The 19,156-nt window shown below is 45.2% G+C and overlaps 1 protein-coding gene across 1 annotated transcript in view; it reads right to left on the reverse strand.

The window, feature by feature from the left end:
- Positions 1–1,274: 1,274 nt before the first annotated feature.
- LOC122986652 (forkhead box protein O6-like) overlaps positions 1,275–19,156 on the reverse strand; it is a 31,323-nt gene continuing 13,441 nt past the window's right edge. The window contains exon 2 of the mRNA XM_044357939.1: positions 1,275–5,361. Within this exon, the coding sequence (XP_044213874.1) occupies positions 3,637–5,361 (1,725 nt within the window). The 3' untranslated portion in view covers positions 1,275–3,636. The remainder of the gene's footprint in view (positions 5,362–19,156) is intronic.

Genomic DNA, 19,156 nt, shown 5'->3' on the forward strand with positions numbered 1-19,156 from the left:
CCTAGTCTCAGTTACACTCAATCACACTCAGTTTGGCCTAATTGTGAAATTATGAAACATCTTATAAAGTTACTGGACCGTATTTACGCTCATCAGACCCCCAAAAATGCTTACAAAAACACATTTTAATTGTGTGTTTTTGTGTCAGGCACTTTAGCTTTTAATATACGCTGCCTGCCTTCCTCCCTCCACACCTTTCCCTCCACTTCTCACTTCTCTCCCTGCAGAGAGGCTTTGCCAAGTGGAGTCAATTAAAACTGTACATCTAAGTGAGAAATGATTGTTTGAGCGTGTGCGTGTCGGTGCGTATGGTTTCATAACTGTGCCTCTTTGTGTAAATGTGTGAATTTGTGGTATTTTCAAATGTATGTGTGTGAATGTGCATGTGTGGTGTCTGTGTGTGTGTGTGTACATGTCTGAGTGAGTGTAGAGGCAGGGACTCCCCTGGGGCCTGGCAGTATGGCGCTGTAGCGCTGCACACTCCTCCTGTGAAAACGCCTCCAATGGGACCAGGACAGCTGTGGCCCAACCTATACCGCTTCATGGGCCATAACAAGCCTTATGACACACACACAGACACACACACACATGTATACACACCTATTACTCCAATCCCGGCAACTCCGTCTGGCTGTCTGGGTGCCTCCTTGTTTTGTCTGTCTGTCAGAAACTATCTCTCTCTCTCGCACACACACACGCACACACACATATAAACACATGTGCGTATACACACACACAGACACACATACACACACACCATTTCTCTCTTTCTTTCTCATGCAGTCTGAAACACAAGTGATGCTTCCAGACATATGTGAAGGCACTTTTTTCCCATTTTTCATTCATACAGCCCACTCCTCCTGCCGCCCACACAGCGACTTGGTGTCCTGGTCAAACACGACTGCCAAGAGGGGTTGTCTGTATGTGTGAAAGGAGTTATGTTTTAAAAATGATACAAGCTGGGCAATAAAGAAATAAATTCACAAGCAACACACATTCATTCATCTTGGCAGCTACTGTATACAAGCACATGAGAGAAATAGCACTTGACAAGCACAAGTAAGCTTAGAGTCTCAGAGTCTCTGAATTGTAAGGAAAAGGTCACTGTGTGTTTTCATGAAAACAAATTTATCTTTATGGTCATAGTCACACAAATGCAACAATGAAGACAGTCTTTCTTTTAATTTCATTTATTTAACAGTCACCAGATGATGAGATACATTCTCTTAAAAAAGAAATAGACAACAAAACTGATATTCTTTTGAGATTTTAAAAACTATTATACAATATTCTTAATATATAGATTTTGTACAAAATAAAAGTCAGTAAAAGGGGCAAAGGGAGAGTGACATCTTAAAAAACAGAGAAAAAAAGAGGAAGGGATAGGAGTTGACTCAAACAACTACCACATTTAGGAGTGACAAAGACCAATCTCTTTCATAAATAAATATAGGAAAATTAGACATCATATATAGCTCTCTTTCCAATAGCAGGGCATTGCTAATGTCTGTAGCACAGGTTATAACATAACTGCTTTGTGAGGCCCATTTGCTTAGAAAATTCCACACATTTTCCACCAGAGATTAACTGGAACCAGTGCGGCTAAAAGCCCTGAAATAAAGGTATTTACCTCCGTAATGGGTCTGATAGTCTGTGCCGTGCTTGACCTTTGGCTGTAACAATAACCCCCACCCCACCCTTAACCCTCTTCTTTTCTTTTGTGTGCCGTACTTGGTACAGACAAAACACAGTGAGTCTCCTTGAGGGAACTAAAGAATAGGGGTGTCCTCTTTTTTTCTCTCCCAAGGCCAGTGAGAAACAAGCTTCAGACTCCCCCACTCACAAACATAGAGACAATTGAGCGGAGCACATGTGGGAGGGTGCACGGTATTGGAGCATAGGAAGGTCATACTGCACTACCAACATCATTTCACCATCCTTATACTATGGATATTTCAGCGCTGTCCTTGTTGGCCCTTAAAATTTCAACAATACAACAACAACTACAAGACAACAGAATAAACACACAAAAAGGGGGTGTGGATGGCTGTGGGGCTTTGCAACCCTGTTTGACATAGACTTATGCCACTCAGATTGGCTGATTGTTCTCTCCTTAAATCTCTCTCTTTGCACTGCTGAAGTATTTGAAGCTCAGGGTATAAGCACTGAAAACATGGGAACAAGGAAACACAAAATACAGACAATGAGGATGATTTACAATACAGATACACTACCTGTTTTCAGACACACACACCCAAACAGCATGGAAACTGAGGCTGGTGATTGATCCCACTGTAACAACAGACTTTTGTTCTATCCTTGTCTCCATCTTTTCCATTTGTACCCTCTGTGAGCAGGCAAGACGACAGTGACATTGGCCTCCTCAGAGCAGGACAGCAAGCAGAGTGACTTGGCGTTAATCACAGTTTTGTCTCACTTTCTTGGCACATTAAGTTGGAGAGGCAAGTGGCTGCCCGGACGGCCGGGGTGAGAGATGGGAGGACAACGCGTTAGATTCTCAATAATGACGCATCGCTGCCGCATCACTTTGGAGATTAAAAGCAAGATGCTGAATTTCAATCAAGCCACGTTAATGGCTCGGTGTGAGGAATGGTCACTTTGTCTCCACTGGCAGGCAGAGAGAGAGAGGGAGAGAGAGAGAGAGAGAAAAACTAGCACGAGAAGCCCAGGTGAGACAAAGTGATACAACATTTTAATTCACCAAATTGCATGCTAGCCAGTAATGATAGAATCCATTTAATGATGTAGCAACAATATTTTCTAACCAATGTCAAAAGGGCATTAACAAAATGTTACATACAAGAGAAAAGTCAAAGTGCCAAGGTCTAAATGCATGAAGCTGTAAATAACAGGACTGCTGATGTAAGATAATTGGATCTGATGAGCATTTGAATGTCATTATCATTATACTGGTTTCAGATCAGAAATCTATTTGAATACATTGCATATTAACCAGTTTCTGATTCAGGTTTAAATGAAATATATTTTATTCTGTTTTAAGTTTGTAAGGTGAATAATGAGGAACAGGCCATCTCTAAGATTTTGAGGTAACGCTGAATTAAAAAGAGAAGTTCCAACGACAATGCAACAAGGGATTTTTTTTGTAGAAAAAAAAGTCCTTACTGCTGACAATGATGGTCTTTGAGAAAAGGAGTCCAATTTTAATACACTGCCAAGATTACTTTATCAACACAGCTTGTGATTTCCTCATTTGTTCCTGTCAAGTACTGCAGCCACCTAGCAAAACATGCCAAGCTCTGCCTGAGCTGCTCTGTGAACGCATTGCACTGCGAGATGTGACCCACTTGCAATAAAGTGCATTGAGAGTTCAGTTGTTCTCATGGTAGATGAGAAGCGATGTTGGGCGAGCACAGCTGAGAGATTGTCATCACAGTATAGCTGATATGAGGAAAAACCTAATGTGACATGAACTAGATCTCTCGGGGGGAAGGGGATCAAAAGAGGAGGGGGTGAAAGAAGAATTGTCAAGACAACAAAGAAAGACAGGAGTGTTGGTCCTATAGTCTCTGTGTCAAGTCAGGAATGTCACAGTTGAGCACAGTGCTTTATGGGTAGGGTAGTTCTTTCTGAGGGCAGGGTGTGTTGTCCTACACTTCAGCCAGGAACCCAGCTCTGGTTGCTATGAGCCTGCTGTGGACCAGCCAGTCCGCTCATCCCCATTCCCATTCCCATGCCCACGGTCACACCCATGCCCATACCCATTCCAATGCCCACACCCTGAGCTAGGGAGCAGTCAAAGTTAAAGTCCATTTCCTCCCCAGAGTCCAAAATGTCATGGAGGAGGATGGACTCCATATCACAGTCCAAGCTACCATGGAACATGTCGATGTCCAAGTCAGCTGGTAGTCTCTCATGGGGGTGTGGTTGGTGATAGCCAAGGTAGTTGTTGTTACCGCTACCACCCCCCATCCCCTGGCCATGGTGGAACAGTCCATTTGCCATGCCTTGGTGTTGTGGGTCGGGGTAATGGTTGTGACGGGGGTGTGGGTGTGGAGCGGTGGCTACATGACAGGAGTCCTGGGGCATGCCAAGCATACCTGCTGGGTTTGGGGGCAGGGTGGTGGAGGCAGGGAGGTGAGCATGTGATGGGGGGCTGTACAGGTAGGGAGCTTTGTGGTTGTAGGTCTGCAGCTGATTGCTGTTGCCACGTGGGGTCAGGGCCGGAGCCCCGGGTGGTGTGTGGTTATGGCTCTGGCTGAGGTTGTGACCATTGTGAGTGAGGCTGTGAGGTGAGTTGTGATTGGTTACATTGTTGTGATTATGAGTAGGAGTATGGCTGTGAGTTCTGTTATGGCTATGGGCTGAGCTGTGACTAAGAGGTCCATTGTGGCTGTGGCCATTGTGGTGCCCAGGGTGGTGGGTGTGATGGTTGGAGCCAACTCCATTACAAGCTTGGCCCATCATGGGATGGCTCTCTCTCTCCTGCCCTAGCATCATGTCCTTGGCACAGTATTGCTGCCCAGCTGACCCCCCTGTTAGCAGACTCTGCAGGGCATTGGTGCTGGAGTATGCCCGCATGGTTCCAGAAAAACTGGCTGGCTTGTTCTCCTGAATGGTCTGCATGGGCGAGTGGTGGCGCAGCATCCCCATGCCTGCTGCACCATACACACCTGCACCATAGGAGTTCTGCCCCTTCACTCCAGAGTTGTAGTGATAGACAGGGGTTTGGTGCTTATGTCTACCAACAGCAGGATGCTGCTGGTGTTGCTGCTGTGGGTGATGGTGATGATAACCATCCTCCATCAGCTGTTCATCAAGACTGATGGCACCTGTCAGGTTAGCCAGCTGAGGCAACTGCTCAAGGGGAGGACAACGATTCCCTGCCCCCATGGATGGAGAGCGGGCACTGGTTGGTGAGGGGTAGAGGTGGGGTGAGGTGGAACAGGACAGGCCTCCCTCCTCTGGTTCCTCTGGTTCTCCCTCAGCGAGGATGGGTGACAGACGCCCACTCAGGGTGGAGGCTGATGAACTGGCCCTGGAGTGGAGGTCTGTCCAGGCATCAAATTCTCCATCTGTCCCAGATGTACCTCCAGCACCTGGGAGGCCTTTACGTGGTGGGCTGCCATGGTCAGGGGAACCCTGGAGCCCCACCACGGCAGACCCAGCTCCTATCCCAGGACGCCCAACCCTCTTGCCCCTAACGCGGCCTTTACTCTTTAGATATTTGGTGCTGTTGTCCATGGAGACAGCTCGTCGGCGCGGGGCCTTGCCCATCTTCCCTCCATCTGGGTTCAGCATCCACCAGGAGCTCTTCCCTGTCCCTTCATTCTGCACCCGGATGAAACGCGTGTGGAGAGACAGGTTGTGACGGATGGAGTTCTGCAGAGAGATAAGAGAGACAGTGTGAGAGATCAAATGAAATTACACTATACTAACTCACACCACTTAATATTTGTACATTAACTGCCTCTTTTAGGTGAGCACTTAAAATTACACTTAAAAAATTTGCATAAGATTCACATCAAATATTCCAGAGGAAAATAAGAATTCAAAAAAACCTAGTCACAACCACAGCTGTCAACACTGCTTATAAATCATTCAGTCTATACATGCTGAGTCATAGATAAATTGTGCCAAATTACCAGGTTGCTTCCATATCTATTATTAAATATACAAAACACACAGAGTTAGATACTCAACCCTCTATGCAATCAGTGTCAACCAAAGTCAGAGTCAGAAAATTGAGAGCGCATTTAAAAACACAAACACGTTCGAAGGACAGCTACAGCTGGCACGGAGAAAGACCCTGTCAGCCTCAACCAACCTGAAATGACCCGAGACTCTATCTTGAGACACTCTCCTTATGTACGTCAATCCTCCCACTTTCATTTCCATCAATCCATCTGTCCCCCTCTACTTCTCCTTTCAGCCAGGCTGATGTAAGCTGCTGTGGTCGGGCTTACTGTATGTTTGAAGTCAGTGCCAGTCTGGCTTAGTGCCAGCCCTGTCTCTTTCACTCTTGTAGCTTGAATGGGGGGATGTATCGCAAGATTGAGCCAGGAGCAAGGAAGGCTAATGGATGTATCCCACCCTCCAACATCTACCTTCACTGCCTATCTCCACTGCCCTCCCCTTTTCTGTCTTTATCACGATCCTTCTTTCTCTTTTGTCACTGAGTGCTACATATTTCTGACTGACACATTTCTGTCTTGATTTTTCCTTTTCCTTATTTCACACACTTCTGTGCTCACAACAGTCATTTTCCACTTCTGCTTTCAATCTCTATGCCTTCAATTATAGTGTGTCACCAATTACTTTCCCATTATCCTCCATGGCGGCATGTACAGTCACTGACTCAGTAATTCATAGGATATAGTTTTTTATTATGATTTACATCTCAAGGGTTGCTGAATGCTGAAAGTTCCTGATGTGCAACAGCGTCTGTCGTTGCAATTCTGCTCTTTGTTGTATGCAAGGCATTTTGACACTCAAGCAGGAAAATATCAAATCAAAAGCACCTCCTGTGGTTTAGGAATATACTGGTACAATAGATTGTTTCAGATTGAGGGGTACTCACACTTCCACCATCTCCATTATGTTGTGGATTATTTGTATTCACACTGAATTGCACGGCAGGGAAACAAATAAATCAAATTGTGGCGGAGAACACATAAAAGGGAGGCAACTGAATTCAGGTGATCTGTGAATGCCTCCTTGGGTTATCTTGCTGTGACACCTCCGGCATTGGGTAACCATGGCAACCGGGTAAACGTGCAACAGCAGAACTATATCATATTGTGGTGAGAGTCGAGAGAGAGAGAGAGAGAGATGGAGGGAGAGTGGGGGATGGGGAAAAGGATGCAAGAGGAGGCGGTTGTTTGATGCTGCTGCTCCAACACTAAACAGCCTTTCATCTCGGCAGTGCAGGTCCGCAGGGGATGCCCGCTCCCTGCTTCTGACGGCTTTTCAACGTGCCGCGCCAACTCCCTGTCTCACCCTGGCTGGATCATCCACCTATCATACCACTCCAAATCATCCCCATCAAGTCCTGTGCATGCCTGAATTAAAACATATGTAAGCTTTCATGCCATTCCACCAAGGCCGATTGTAAATGGGGCATCTTTCACAGAGCTGAACCACTTCATGCTGCAACTCTGTGTGACTTGTCTGATTCAAATCTCGATTTATCCCCATATGAGAGAAGAGCAGCCCCATTGAACTTGGAGGGATTTGTCATCATCCCAAACCCTCTTTATCTGATGAATCCACCTGCTAGAGAGATTTGAGAGATTTCGGACGGTGGCCAGTCATGGCATCATCATCATCATCGCTAGCTGCTGGCTTCCTGTCATGTAGTTTTCCACCACATGTTTTTCTTTGTCATCCTGTTAGTGTGTGTGTGTGTTTTAGAATCTAAGAATAGCGCAGGTTGTAGTCGGTTCCACTGTGGGTGTGGTTCTATCAGCCTTCTGTTCCCTGAGTCTGAGTCAGGGGCAATTTGGCCAGCCTATGGCCCTCACGCCCCCGAAACAGGCAGTCACTGCTAATCCCCCTCCATCCCCGAGTAATCCCAAACAATCCGTGGCTAATCCCAAGTTGATTCAGGGGCACTCCCAGCTGGGTGTCTCACATGGAGCCATGCCAGGTCACCATGGACGCAGCAGGCAGCCCAGATATGCTATGATCCAATAGTAATGCTGCATGTGGGGAGTTTGAGATGTGGGAAATAGGGATGCTATGAAGCTCGTATAGGACGGTGTGTTAAACCATTCCAAATGTTTGTGTTTGTATTTTAGCAGGTGATTTCTGAGGCAATGAGCTGATGTTAACCATATTTTTGATGCCTCCATCAAATCAACTACCTTTACTCTGTGTTTTGTCCTTGAGGGGTGGCTTTGCCACATTTTTACCCCTACGGGTTGAATAGAATAAAATTGAAAACTTTATTATGTATTAAATATTCATAAAATGGAAATTCTCTTTCAGCCCCCTGGCTTGCTGAGGCAGACGGATGAAGCCCACAGAAACATACAATGACAGAGAGGAACACACACATCACACGCCTGGGTCCAGGAAGCTACTTCCTATTCAAATCATACCCCTTTAATACAATGGGCCTTGTGGAAAGGTCTCTAAATAATGAATGAACCAGTGGCTGGGCTTATGCAGAGAGATGCACTGCCTGGTCCCATAATACTGAAAAGAACAGACAAAGTCATAAGTATTGGTGTGAGTTCTTTGTTCTGTCATCCGGGATATCTGCCCTGACCAACCAAACACAACTAAATCAGGTCAAAAGGGGTTAGTTTGGCCATAAAGTAAAAGAGGATAAGGGTAATAGTTTTCAGACCTATCAAAGCCAATTAAGGTGAACAAGACTCTCTTAGTTGAAAGAAAACAATCAGCTTGGGTTCAACTCTCATTAAGGCCTAAAAGTCCTGATAGCTGATTTAGATATTTAGACAACAGATACCAAGCCACAGGATAGGCTTGTCTGTCCTCAGATTAAAAGCTTAGGCTCTTTTGAAACAACTCTGACATGTTGACACTTCATTTTCCACAACACACAGGTGGCCCAAATTCCAACATCTTGTGTGATTCTGATCCGACAGATTATTTCTTAATATTTGTTGGTAAACTGAAACAGGTTCCTGGTATTCATCCATAATAATCTCCCTCAGAACCATTTATTCAGCTTTTAGAAAATTTTACAACACTAATCAATTGCTCTACTGTCCCCCCTCCAGTTCCATGCAAACTCAGTTTGATTCAGAGACTGCAGAGGCCTATTTAGTGCTGAGAATCAATGAAATTTAATGGCTATCAGTGTTGAGGCTTAGCACACATCAAAGCCTGACTAACTACACAATCCACCTGCAGTATGAGGCCAATATGGGTGCTCAATATGCCATATCCTCACTGTTAGCAGAAGAATGTCTAACCGCCATAGGCTTGTGAGTTAAGTAATTGTGCCCACTTGCCCGAATTGGCTTGGTTCCCAACACACCCCTTGCCATTCCTAAGATGTCAGTCAGACATTAGCATTGGGAGTAGATGTAGTATGGGGTTAGGGGTTGTTATGTTAGGCCCAGTGGTTCGTCTGGGATAACCTGACTGGCATGGGGGCAGCTGTGCTGGGGGGTGGAGGGGCAGGAGGAGGTGGAGGGACTTGGGGATAAGGGGTGGGAATATAGAGGTACAGCTAGGGGCCCCTCCACGCCACACAAAGGGGTGCCCTCAAAATGCCCCCCACTCGCTCCATCCCCCTCCCTTAGCCCTTCATCAGAACCCACTCATGGTTTTTCCCGCTCACACACCCACACACATGCTCCCACACACAGGGGCTAGGAAACAGGTCAAACGGTTTATAGGACCCATCTTGTGGCAAATGTGCACTCATTCAAACAGAACTGAGAGAGGAACTAAGGACTGTGAGTGGGGTCTGGGAAGCGGCAAAAAGAAACCACTCACCCGATTCAAACAACCTCAAGGGTGAAGCAGCGTGGTGCGCTTGCCCAGCTAAGAACACAGCAGCTGTTCTTGTAGTGGCACCGGGTAAAGCCGTTTGCCACACTCGACTGGTATTACCAAACCATTTCATGCAGAATAGAGCCATTATGTATTGTCAAAGGGTATCCCTCTATGGTGCACATTCATTTGATAAGCCTAAATCAAGGGGGAGTAACAGAAGCGCTAACTGTGTTTATTGTGATGCTGTTTTTGCCTGTGCAGAAGGCAGGAGGGATCAGGGGGAGGGGAGATTTCAACACAAGCAGTTTTGTTCAGCGCAGGAATGAGTTTTGTCAGCTAAGCCTGTCTCCAGGCTATTGGTGGAAATTAGCGCCGGCTAAATATTCGCTTTCCGTGATTGATGTCACGGCTCGCGTTGTCCCTTTGAAGGGAAATAAAGAATTTAGAACCATGTGGATTAATAGGGACAGGGTTGGGGGAATTTTATGTGTCTGAGGGGAACTTGAAGAAGGACTAAAGGGCCTAATGGCTGCACAGATATGGCACAATGGAGCTGAGCCGATAGGGTGTATCAAAGAGTGAGAGAAGACAAGTGAGACTATGACAGTGAGTACAAGAAAGAAAATTGGAAATTGTTTGTGTGTGTATGTGTGTGAGATAGAGAGCGAGGGAGAGTGAGTGTGCGAGAGAGAAAGAGAGAGATGTCGGCCTAGCTATTTGCCTGAGAAGCTCAGAGTCAGATGATTAAAATCCCTTTAGGAGGCTTCTTTAAGAGAGACAGATGGGCAGACAGGCCTGTTTTTGGAATGCAATCAAATTGAAAAGATTAAAAAGGAGTCTCTTTTATTAGGAGGTGAGAAACAGTTACTTCTCTGCCACATGCCATCATCGCCTCCACAGCAGTGGTCACGACTGCATTGGCATGCAAGGCACATTACAGCCCTTGTTGGGAAAGAAATAAACCTGGGATTAGGAATTGTATCTAACTTAGTATCACTGTGGGGTCTCCGACGATTGGCAGCGTTTATAATATCTTGTTGAAAAACTACGCTCGACAGGAAAAAGTCAAAAACCTCAGCCTTTCATTTCTTATGGGTCATTAGAGAAAGGCTAAAGCAAGCCTGGGTGACTCAGAGACTTTTTGCCAATAGTTGTCCTATTACAGACAGAGCTTTCACTTGATCTCAACGCCAAATCTGAACAGGTACGATTCAAATGTGTATTCCCTAGGCTCCCATTGTACTTGAATAGACTGAGTTTGCACAGTAGAGTGATTCAAGCACTGTGAAAGGTGCGCTGTATTCGACCCCATTATTCTACAACACTGCAGGAGTACCATTTATGAAAAGGCTTAAAATGGAAAGCAAGTGTGTGGTAGTGTGTCTGGTGGCCTCAGATCAGGAAGTGGCTGTGGAGAGGGGTGTAATGGAGTTGGTGGGGGATTCCTGCCTGACTGTGCACTAATTGCAGCCAATGGCTGGCGACTCATCAGCCATGCCCACCCTGGCGCCAAAGGAGGGTTTGGCATCGGGGTGGCAGGGTGTGGGATAGAGAGGGGCCGCCACAGCTTTGGTGGGTAAAAATAGATGCTGACAGATTAGTAGAGCATCTGAGACCCGGATAGGGGATCGGAAAATCCGCTCACCTGATGCCAGGGACAGCTGAGTGGTTCCGGTGGGCGCAAAGGGGACACAATCTGGGCATCATGTCTGACACCCACGCACAAAATGGAGCCTCAGAATGGGTGTGGGCACATGAATATGCACGTGCCACAGAATAGTACGGGTGTGGTTTTTCCACTGGGACCTGCAAGGTAGGCAGACCTCACACCCTCCCACTGAGGATTCACACAACAGGTGCTTGGGCTTGGCCACCTGTGGGGCCGGCCGCCTGCTCGCACTTCACACCTCGTCTAGGGAGCAAACTAACATTTTCCACTGGGCTTGCCATGCTTTTGTTAAAGACCAACACGTTTCTGGAGAGGCTTTTATAGCTCTTTTTACAAGATCGGCAAGATTTGCGTGTGCGCAAGTCAATCTGCATTTATGTGAGCGCCTGTGTGTCTATATTTGTGTATCAGTCCATTTAATAGTCAACAGGCACAGTGTGGTTTTGATTATATTGAAACCTCCCTCTGCCATATACAAAGAAACTGTCGGCCAACAATGGAATCAATGCAGGCCCAGGCTTTTTTCACACTCTGCCTCCACATAATCTCATTCATAACAATGAGAATCTCATTTCCCACATTCTAAAGGTCAGTGCACACCTCTGATCACACTTTAATAAACATCATTCTCAGCGTTTAATTTAATTTCAGCAGAGCAGGAAACTCATAGGCAGCCATGCACATGGCATGCAAAATTCATTGGATCGTCCCTTTAATTGCTTCAATTTCACAGTACAGAGAAGAATGACCGCAATCACTCTGGAGAAAAAAATAATGCACAAATACACTAAAACACAGGCACACATCTGCAGAACACACATACACACATACACACACACACACACACGCCCAGACAGAGAGAAGATAAGTAGAGTCAGTCAAGTGCCAGTTTTTGTTACATTTTAATAAAATAAGCCTCACAATTTTTTTGGACCTGCACCAAGTAGTCCCTCCACATCTCTTTGTCATCGCACATTTTAACTCTCACCTAAATTGGCAAACTGTACCAAACAAACACATATACACGCTCAAACAGAAACACACACACACACACACACACACCTATGCACACACTCACTCACACACGTACATTGAACACACATGCCAACATGACACAAAGCCTGGCACACCGGGCACACTCATTACCGCAATGCCAAGCTACCAGTTGCTAAGGAGACCTGTGGGAGAGGGAGGGTTCCTTGTTGTTGCCATAGCAGCCAGCTCGCTCCCTGCCAACTCTCTCCCTCAGGGAGAAACAAGGCAAGAGGTGGGGGGTGAAGTGGGTAGAGGTAGGGGGCAGCGGTTTAATAGGGCTATGAGGTGCAGAGGAACTTCATTAGCCATCAGTGTGCGCCGCACCAACCACTGCTCCCCATGAATACCTACCCACATGCAACACTTCAGCCTGCAGACTTCCACTTATTCACGCACAGCCCATAGACTCCCACTTGTTCGCACACCTATATGGAGAAGACGATTGAGAGTGGCATGCTTAAAATGAAAAGCACGGAGTTGGGGGGAGGTGTGTGTGGGGGGGGGGTTGAATATATCTGCAGGGGGAGGGGTTGAGAGGGCAGAGGTGGGCGAAGAACTAAAAGAAGATGGGGGGACAAAGGAGAGTCTAAAGAGGGTCTTGAATGTGGGGGCCCGCTTGGAAGAGTGGTAGGGATCTGAATCACAGAAGCTTAGGTATAAGGCTGCATGGAGGGAGGCAATTCTCTCTGTAACCATGGCTCCCCCTAACCAACCTTGACCTTCAGCGACAGCCTTTATCCTTCAAACCATAGAATAGCACTGTACAACCATACATACATATACAGTATATTGTGCATAAGCATTTTCAGTACGGAATGCAATTGTACAACAAAGTGCAATACAGCAACCATTCCTCCGTATAGCCTGTGAGGTTATTTTAGAATATGCTGCAAGCTGTTTTACCATTTGTGATTACATTTTTTCTCTTATGCCATGCACGCAAATTTGAAACAATTCTGTTGATGTGTTAAATGTTACTCAATTTGCATTTCCAGATTGTTTTCTAAAAGTTTACCATCCACGCTGAAATGTCAAAGCAAAAGAAAAACTGTTTTTTATTAGGGGCAACTTGGTTTTTGATTGACAGTTTTCCAGCCTTTTGCAAGCATGGCCACACTACCTCCTCTTCTCTTCCAAATCTCTCAGTGATTAAAAGTTTTATGTGTTAATTTAAATCAATAGATATATATATATAGCTGATCACACAGTGTGGTTGGTTTCATCTCAGTGCAGCATCCCTGGAAATAGCATTGATCTTAGTTAGCAGTTGTCATTCATGACCATCAATCACAATTTGCAGATTTAGCTATTCACAGGTGTAAATTGAAGGGTAAATCAGAGGAACAATGGTTTTAAATGCGTCTATATTAATGTGTACATGACATCATATATAAGGATGAAATCAACAAGATGAGTAACTTCAGTGTCCAAATCACTCAGACTACCCTCACTAATTTTGATCAATCTGATATGATGATATGATAATGCATAGAGAATAAATGACAATGATGATGTGACTGCATTTTTAAAAGGCTTTATCCACATTGCAAGACCAGTACAGTATATATATATTTACTTTGCATAGCTTTCTTTTTTTAAATCTACTTTCAGTGCTCAAAGCCTTAGTGTAGATGGAAAGCCAAACGGTGAGGAAAATTAATTCATGTTAGTGCGGACATCCTGTGGACAGCCTCACAAACAAGGCAATCAAGGTGAGGAGAGCTCAACTCCTGTCGGGTCAAAGTGATTTCTGTATTCAGGAGCAGTGCTGCAAATACTGATAGCCTGATAACCCATGATACCCCTGGCTGCCTCAAATTCTCATATTTTAAGTGCCAGGATACAGTACAAACAAGGAAGATTTGGTCTGAATGAACCCTGTTATACAGTGAAGAACAACACCCACCACCCACTACACCTCTCCACCCCCGACTCAAGCTTGACCAATTCAATTCAAGCTCATAAGAGGGACAAGGAGAGAAAGTGAAGAATCTAGAGAGCAAGACACTCCTGTCCAACTGAAAGGAATGAGGAGATGATCCCCTTCTCTCTCCATTTCCTGAAACAAAAAGAGCCCAATTAAGTCAGTTTGAGTTAGGGTCGAGTGTGTGTGCATGTGTATGTGGGGGGGACGGTGGAGGCAAAAATGTGTATTAATGTGTATGCAATAAATGGAAATAGGGGGAAACATACTTTAAGTTGTGAAGACTGTCTGAGAGGGGCAGAGGGGGGAGGAGGAGGAGAAAGGTTTGTTGGGGTTGGGCGAGAGAGGGAGGGGGGAAGCTCTCCCTCTCGTTGTTCTCTCTTTCTCTCTCTCTAGCCTAACAGGGCCAAACTTGCTCTCAGCTCCTCGACGGGAGATGCTGAAATATTAATCGCCACGCTCCAGCCGCAGACTAGTGAACACAATCGCTTCAAACTCCCACCCTAATGAGTGTGTTCATGAATGGCTAATGTGCACAGATGGGGGGCTGATGACTGGATAGATCGCAACGGGGAGGTGAGGGAGGGAGGGAGGGATGTAGGGAAGGGGGAAAGTGAAATTTCGGCGGGGCGTGGTAGTAGTGGTGGGGGTGGTTGTAAGGGGGTGCAGAGGCATGCCATGACCTTTTAAGAGCCTCCTGAAAACTTAATTAAGACTAACCCTGCGATACTCTTTCTTTCTTTTACTCCCTCTCCCACACACACACACACACACACACTCACAGTCTCGCTCATGCTCGCATGCCTGCACAGACACACACACACACACACATTAAAAAAAAATTCTATGATCCCTTCTCCCTCCTCTGAGTGCATGCCGATTGTTTACCCCCTTGCCCTTTGCACTCATACCCCGCTGAGCTGATGTACAAAAGATTTCAGGGGATAAAACTTCAAAATGACTCACGCAGGCTTTTTATGAACACGACAGTTTCTTCATCGTGTTAACGCACATACGCATCCTGAGATAAACAAAAACACGAGTAGACATTAAAACTGCAGAAGCAGGTATGTCTTTCCTCACCCCCTACATGGATACATCTCAGAAAGAAGGTGGAACAAATCCGCAGGGCTCTGAAGAGCAAGGTGAACAGCTCTTTCACCTTAAATGCCATTTACTTCCACAGTGAAGTTTAACAGTTACATCTCACTGATGGGGTGAATCCTAACTCACTTGCATCACAGGGAGTGTAGGCCAAAGCACCCTCTCAACCAGAGGTTGTTCTTCAGGAATGTTAAAGCTTCACATGCATAGTTTATGGCTGAATCTAACCTGTTCTTTCACCCCTGAGATGCTTTTTACTTCAGAATACCTCCATCTTCATCATTGACTGGTCTCCTCATCATCATTTTAAGTTGGCTCATGTATTCATTGACGTCAGAAACATTATTGAGATACCATGTGGAGAGTAACAGAAATGCGGGTTAACGCGTCTTCCCAGGACTCTCTATTACCATAGAGGCCACCTACGGATTAAGTGAACCCAGCGTGCGGACGCATACGCAGACACACACACACAGACAGGCACACACACACACACACATGCACCGACATGCATACACTCTCAGCATCTAATTAGAGGAGTGAGATGCTGTGACCTAATTCCTAACCTCTCCTCTGCAGTCAGGATCGGGGCCTTGGCTTGGATCGGTTGGATTAAGGCGGGAAAATGGAAGGTAGCTCACAGTATGGGAATGGAAAATGATGGGACGAGGTTTTTTTTGGTATGAAAAATGATGATGTATGGAGGAAACCATAAGAGTAAGACATATTTCAAATTAATATTTACCAACCATAAACAGAAGGCTTCCTAATAAGATACCATGTTTGGCTGTATGTAGACAACCTTTTCCTGTGTTTTCAGAGAATAGTAATGCTTCCATTTTAAATCAACATGTCAGACAAAACCTAAAAATGTTCATACTAAACATAAATTGCAAATTGATTGTGTACCTGTTGGCTATTAAAAGTTTTACCATCAATTTGACAAGATGAGATGAGAAGATTGATAACACTCACTCTATACTTGTCTGGTAAATATAAGGCTACAGCCAGCATCCGGTTAGCTTAGCTTAGCAGAAAGACTGGAAACAGGTTATGTCCCTGACTATTTCTTGGCTGGGAGAAGCGACTTTCTGAAGTCTCTGGCAACCAGAATCAATCAATCAAGCACAATTTGTTTTTACACGTCAGTTTGTGTACTGATTTAACAAACAAGATACAACATGTTAATTACTGAGCTTTAGAGGTGCTGGTAGGCAGATTCTGTCACCTGTGAAAAAGCGAGGTTAGCTTTTACCCCCAGTTTCCAGTCATTATGCTAAGCTAAGCTAACCAGCTACTTGCTGTAGCTTTATGGACACACAGTGTTGGTGTTGACCTTTTCACCTAACTCTCATCAAGAAAGAAAGCAAGAAAATTTCCCAAAATGTCAATGCCAGGTTGCCATCTGACAACACTGAAATGAAGCAATTCCATAAAATGAAAATCAAGTGGGACAAGAGTAATTTTTTGCAGGTGCAAGTTCATTTACATTTTCAAGAAGTGGGGGTTTACATCCAACATCAGCTTCTGGACAAGTCTAGTTCGTCATCTTCTCAGTTTGCCTATATGGGACCACTGTAATCAAGATCAGCCAAAAGCAATGCTTTTGCCAAAAAAATATCAAAAAAGAGACGGTACTACTACCAAAAAATTCTTCCTCTTACCTACAGACGCCATGTCAATAAGATACTTCCATGCATTTGTGCCACAACAATAGACAATAACTTTAAAAAATGACCTGTGAGTAGACAAAGAATTGGTGATGCTCAATGCACTTGAAGGGGTTCAAGCGAAATCCACAATTTCACTCTGATGTCAACAGTATACTTCAATTAATTTATCACTGTGGACTAAAGTAGTAGGCCACTATTTCTGTACAAACCATTTTGCTTAAATAGTGAACAGTACTTAAATTCTACATCTTCTCAAGATCTTCACTATGTTCGCTTTTGCATAATTATTTGTCATCATGCTCGCAGGCCAAAAGAGAGACCGGTAGCATTATTAACGAGCTAGCTGTACTCTGTGATCACCTAAATGCCGCCTGTCTTTCCATCACATGAAAATTCCTGAAGACAGATGCAGCTGGATGGAGGCATATTTACAGTAAGTGCCTGACTGTGAGCACCACTGAGGGGTTCTGTGTGAGCAGAGAGTGTGATGGTCACACACAAATACACATCTGTCAGCAGCTTTGCATGAGCTGATACATGTATGTAAGAAAGTGCTACACCTCTGTATGTTGTGTATGTGTGTGTGTGTGTGTGTGTGTGTGTGTGTGTGTGTGTGTCACAGCACTCCTGGATGGGGGCTGCAGCGTTTCCGCCTGAGTGCGACTGTCAGTGGGCATCACTCAGCCCGGCAGTGTGGCAGGACGCGAGGATCATTAGTGGAGATGGAGAGAGCAAGAGAGGGAGCAGAATGGAGGAGAGTAAAGGAGAAAAGGGGAGAGAGGGGCAGTGACTGTGTGAGTCGGGCAGCGCGTCTTAATATCCGTCTTGAGAGCATTACACACACGGCAGTGCACTTTCCTCTCAGTCACGCAATCGCCCCACCGCAAAGACCCCAGCGTGGCCCCCTCCTCTGTCATTTTCTCCCCTCTGTCACTCTCCCTCCCTCCATCCATCTTACCCCTTTCACCCTGCATCTCTGATTGACCCTCTCTGTCCCTCCCCATATCTCTCATGCTGTGCCCTCACTTAAGCACAGTGCGTTGCAGCTTTTCATTTCCCCAGCTCCAGATTTATCCATCCTACTTTCCTTCTTCACTTACATCTTTCCATTTCAGCCCATTGCTCCCATTTTCCTCCACTCTGCATCGCACAGCCGATCTTCTCCTTGCACTAAGCATCATTGCTACTTGACCTGCTCTTAACCGCAGCAAGGTGAAACAACTGTTCTACACATGTGAGACATAAGCTCTTTTCACTTCTTTTCCCTTCACTCCTCATTCCATCCCAGCACTACATCCCCTGCAGTTGTTCGTGCCAGCCTTTCACCCCTTCACCCATCAGCTTATTCATTTGTACATTTGCTCATCAGCCCATCCATTAATCTGACACTTTGGTGTCTGCATGCTTCATGTCCACAGTCGTTCATCCACCTCTCTCTCTATCACTCACTCACTCTCTTTAGTCAGAGCGATCCCTCTGATCTCCCTCTATCCCTCCAGGTCTGTGACCTGAGCTGAGATGCCCTCTGCTGAATACCAGAATCAACATGCCTGACATTTAACAAACAGAACGGGCTCTACAAAGCTAGCTGTGTTAGCACAAGTGCTAATTCTCCCCTAGTTTGCTTACTCAGTGGGTTTCCAGGTTCAGGATCCATCTGTTTGCTTTACTGTCATTGCATTTATTATACACAGATTAGGTCTAGTCTGTAATACATTTGTCCCAGTGAAACATTTGTGAGCTTGGTTCTGGCACCTGCTGTGAGTGTAGTTTAGCATTATGGCATGCTGATGACAAAAGTGCAGTGATATCATGAAGTTAAGTGATGCAATCTGGCCAGATACCTTTTTCTGTTGAAAGACTGAAGGTTTTGGATGGCATGAAGTCAGAAATAAAACTGGCATGTGAGCATTTGCACAGGGAACATGTGACCAACCAGGTGCAATAGATGACAGTGTTACAGCTGCAAGGCAATTAATTGATAAGTCAATTAGTTGATCAAGAGAAAATTAGTTGAAAACAATTTTAACAATTGATTATTATAAAATGCCAAACATTGGCAAGTTCCAGCTTCTCCAATGTGAGTATTCGCATCTGTAGTTTATGTCATATAATTACAAATCAGTTGAGTTTTAGGCACACTAGGAGCATCGTTGAATGGCAATATTGGACCACTTTGGTCCGTCCGACCAAAATATCTCACCATTGGAGGAATTGCCATGAAATTTTGTACAGATGCTCACGGTCCCCAGAGGATGAATCCTACTGACTTTGATGATCCCTTAACTTTTCTTTAAT

The sequence above is a fragment of the Thunnus albacares genome, chromosome 8, assembly GCF_914725855.1.
Source record: "Thunnus albacares chromosome 8, fThuAlb1.1, whole genome shotgun sequence".
NCBI classification, from domain to species: Eukaryota; Metazoa; Chordata; class Actinopteri; order Scombriformes; family Scombridae; genus Thunnus; species Thunnus albacares.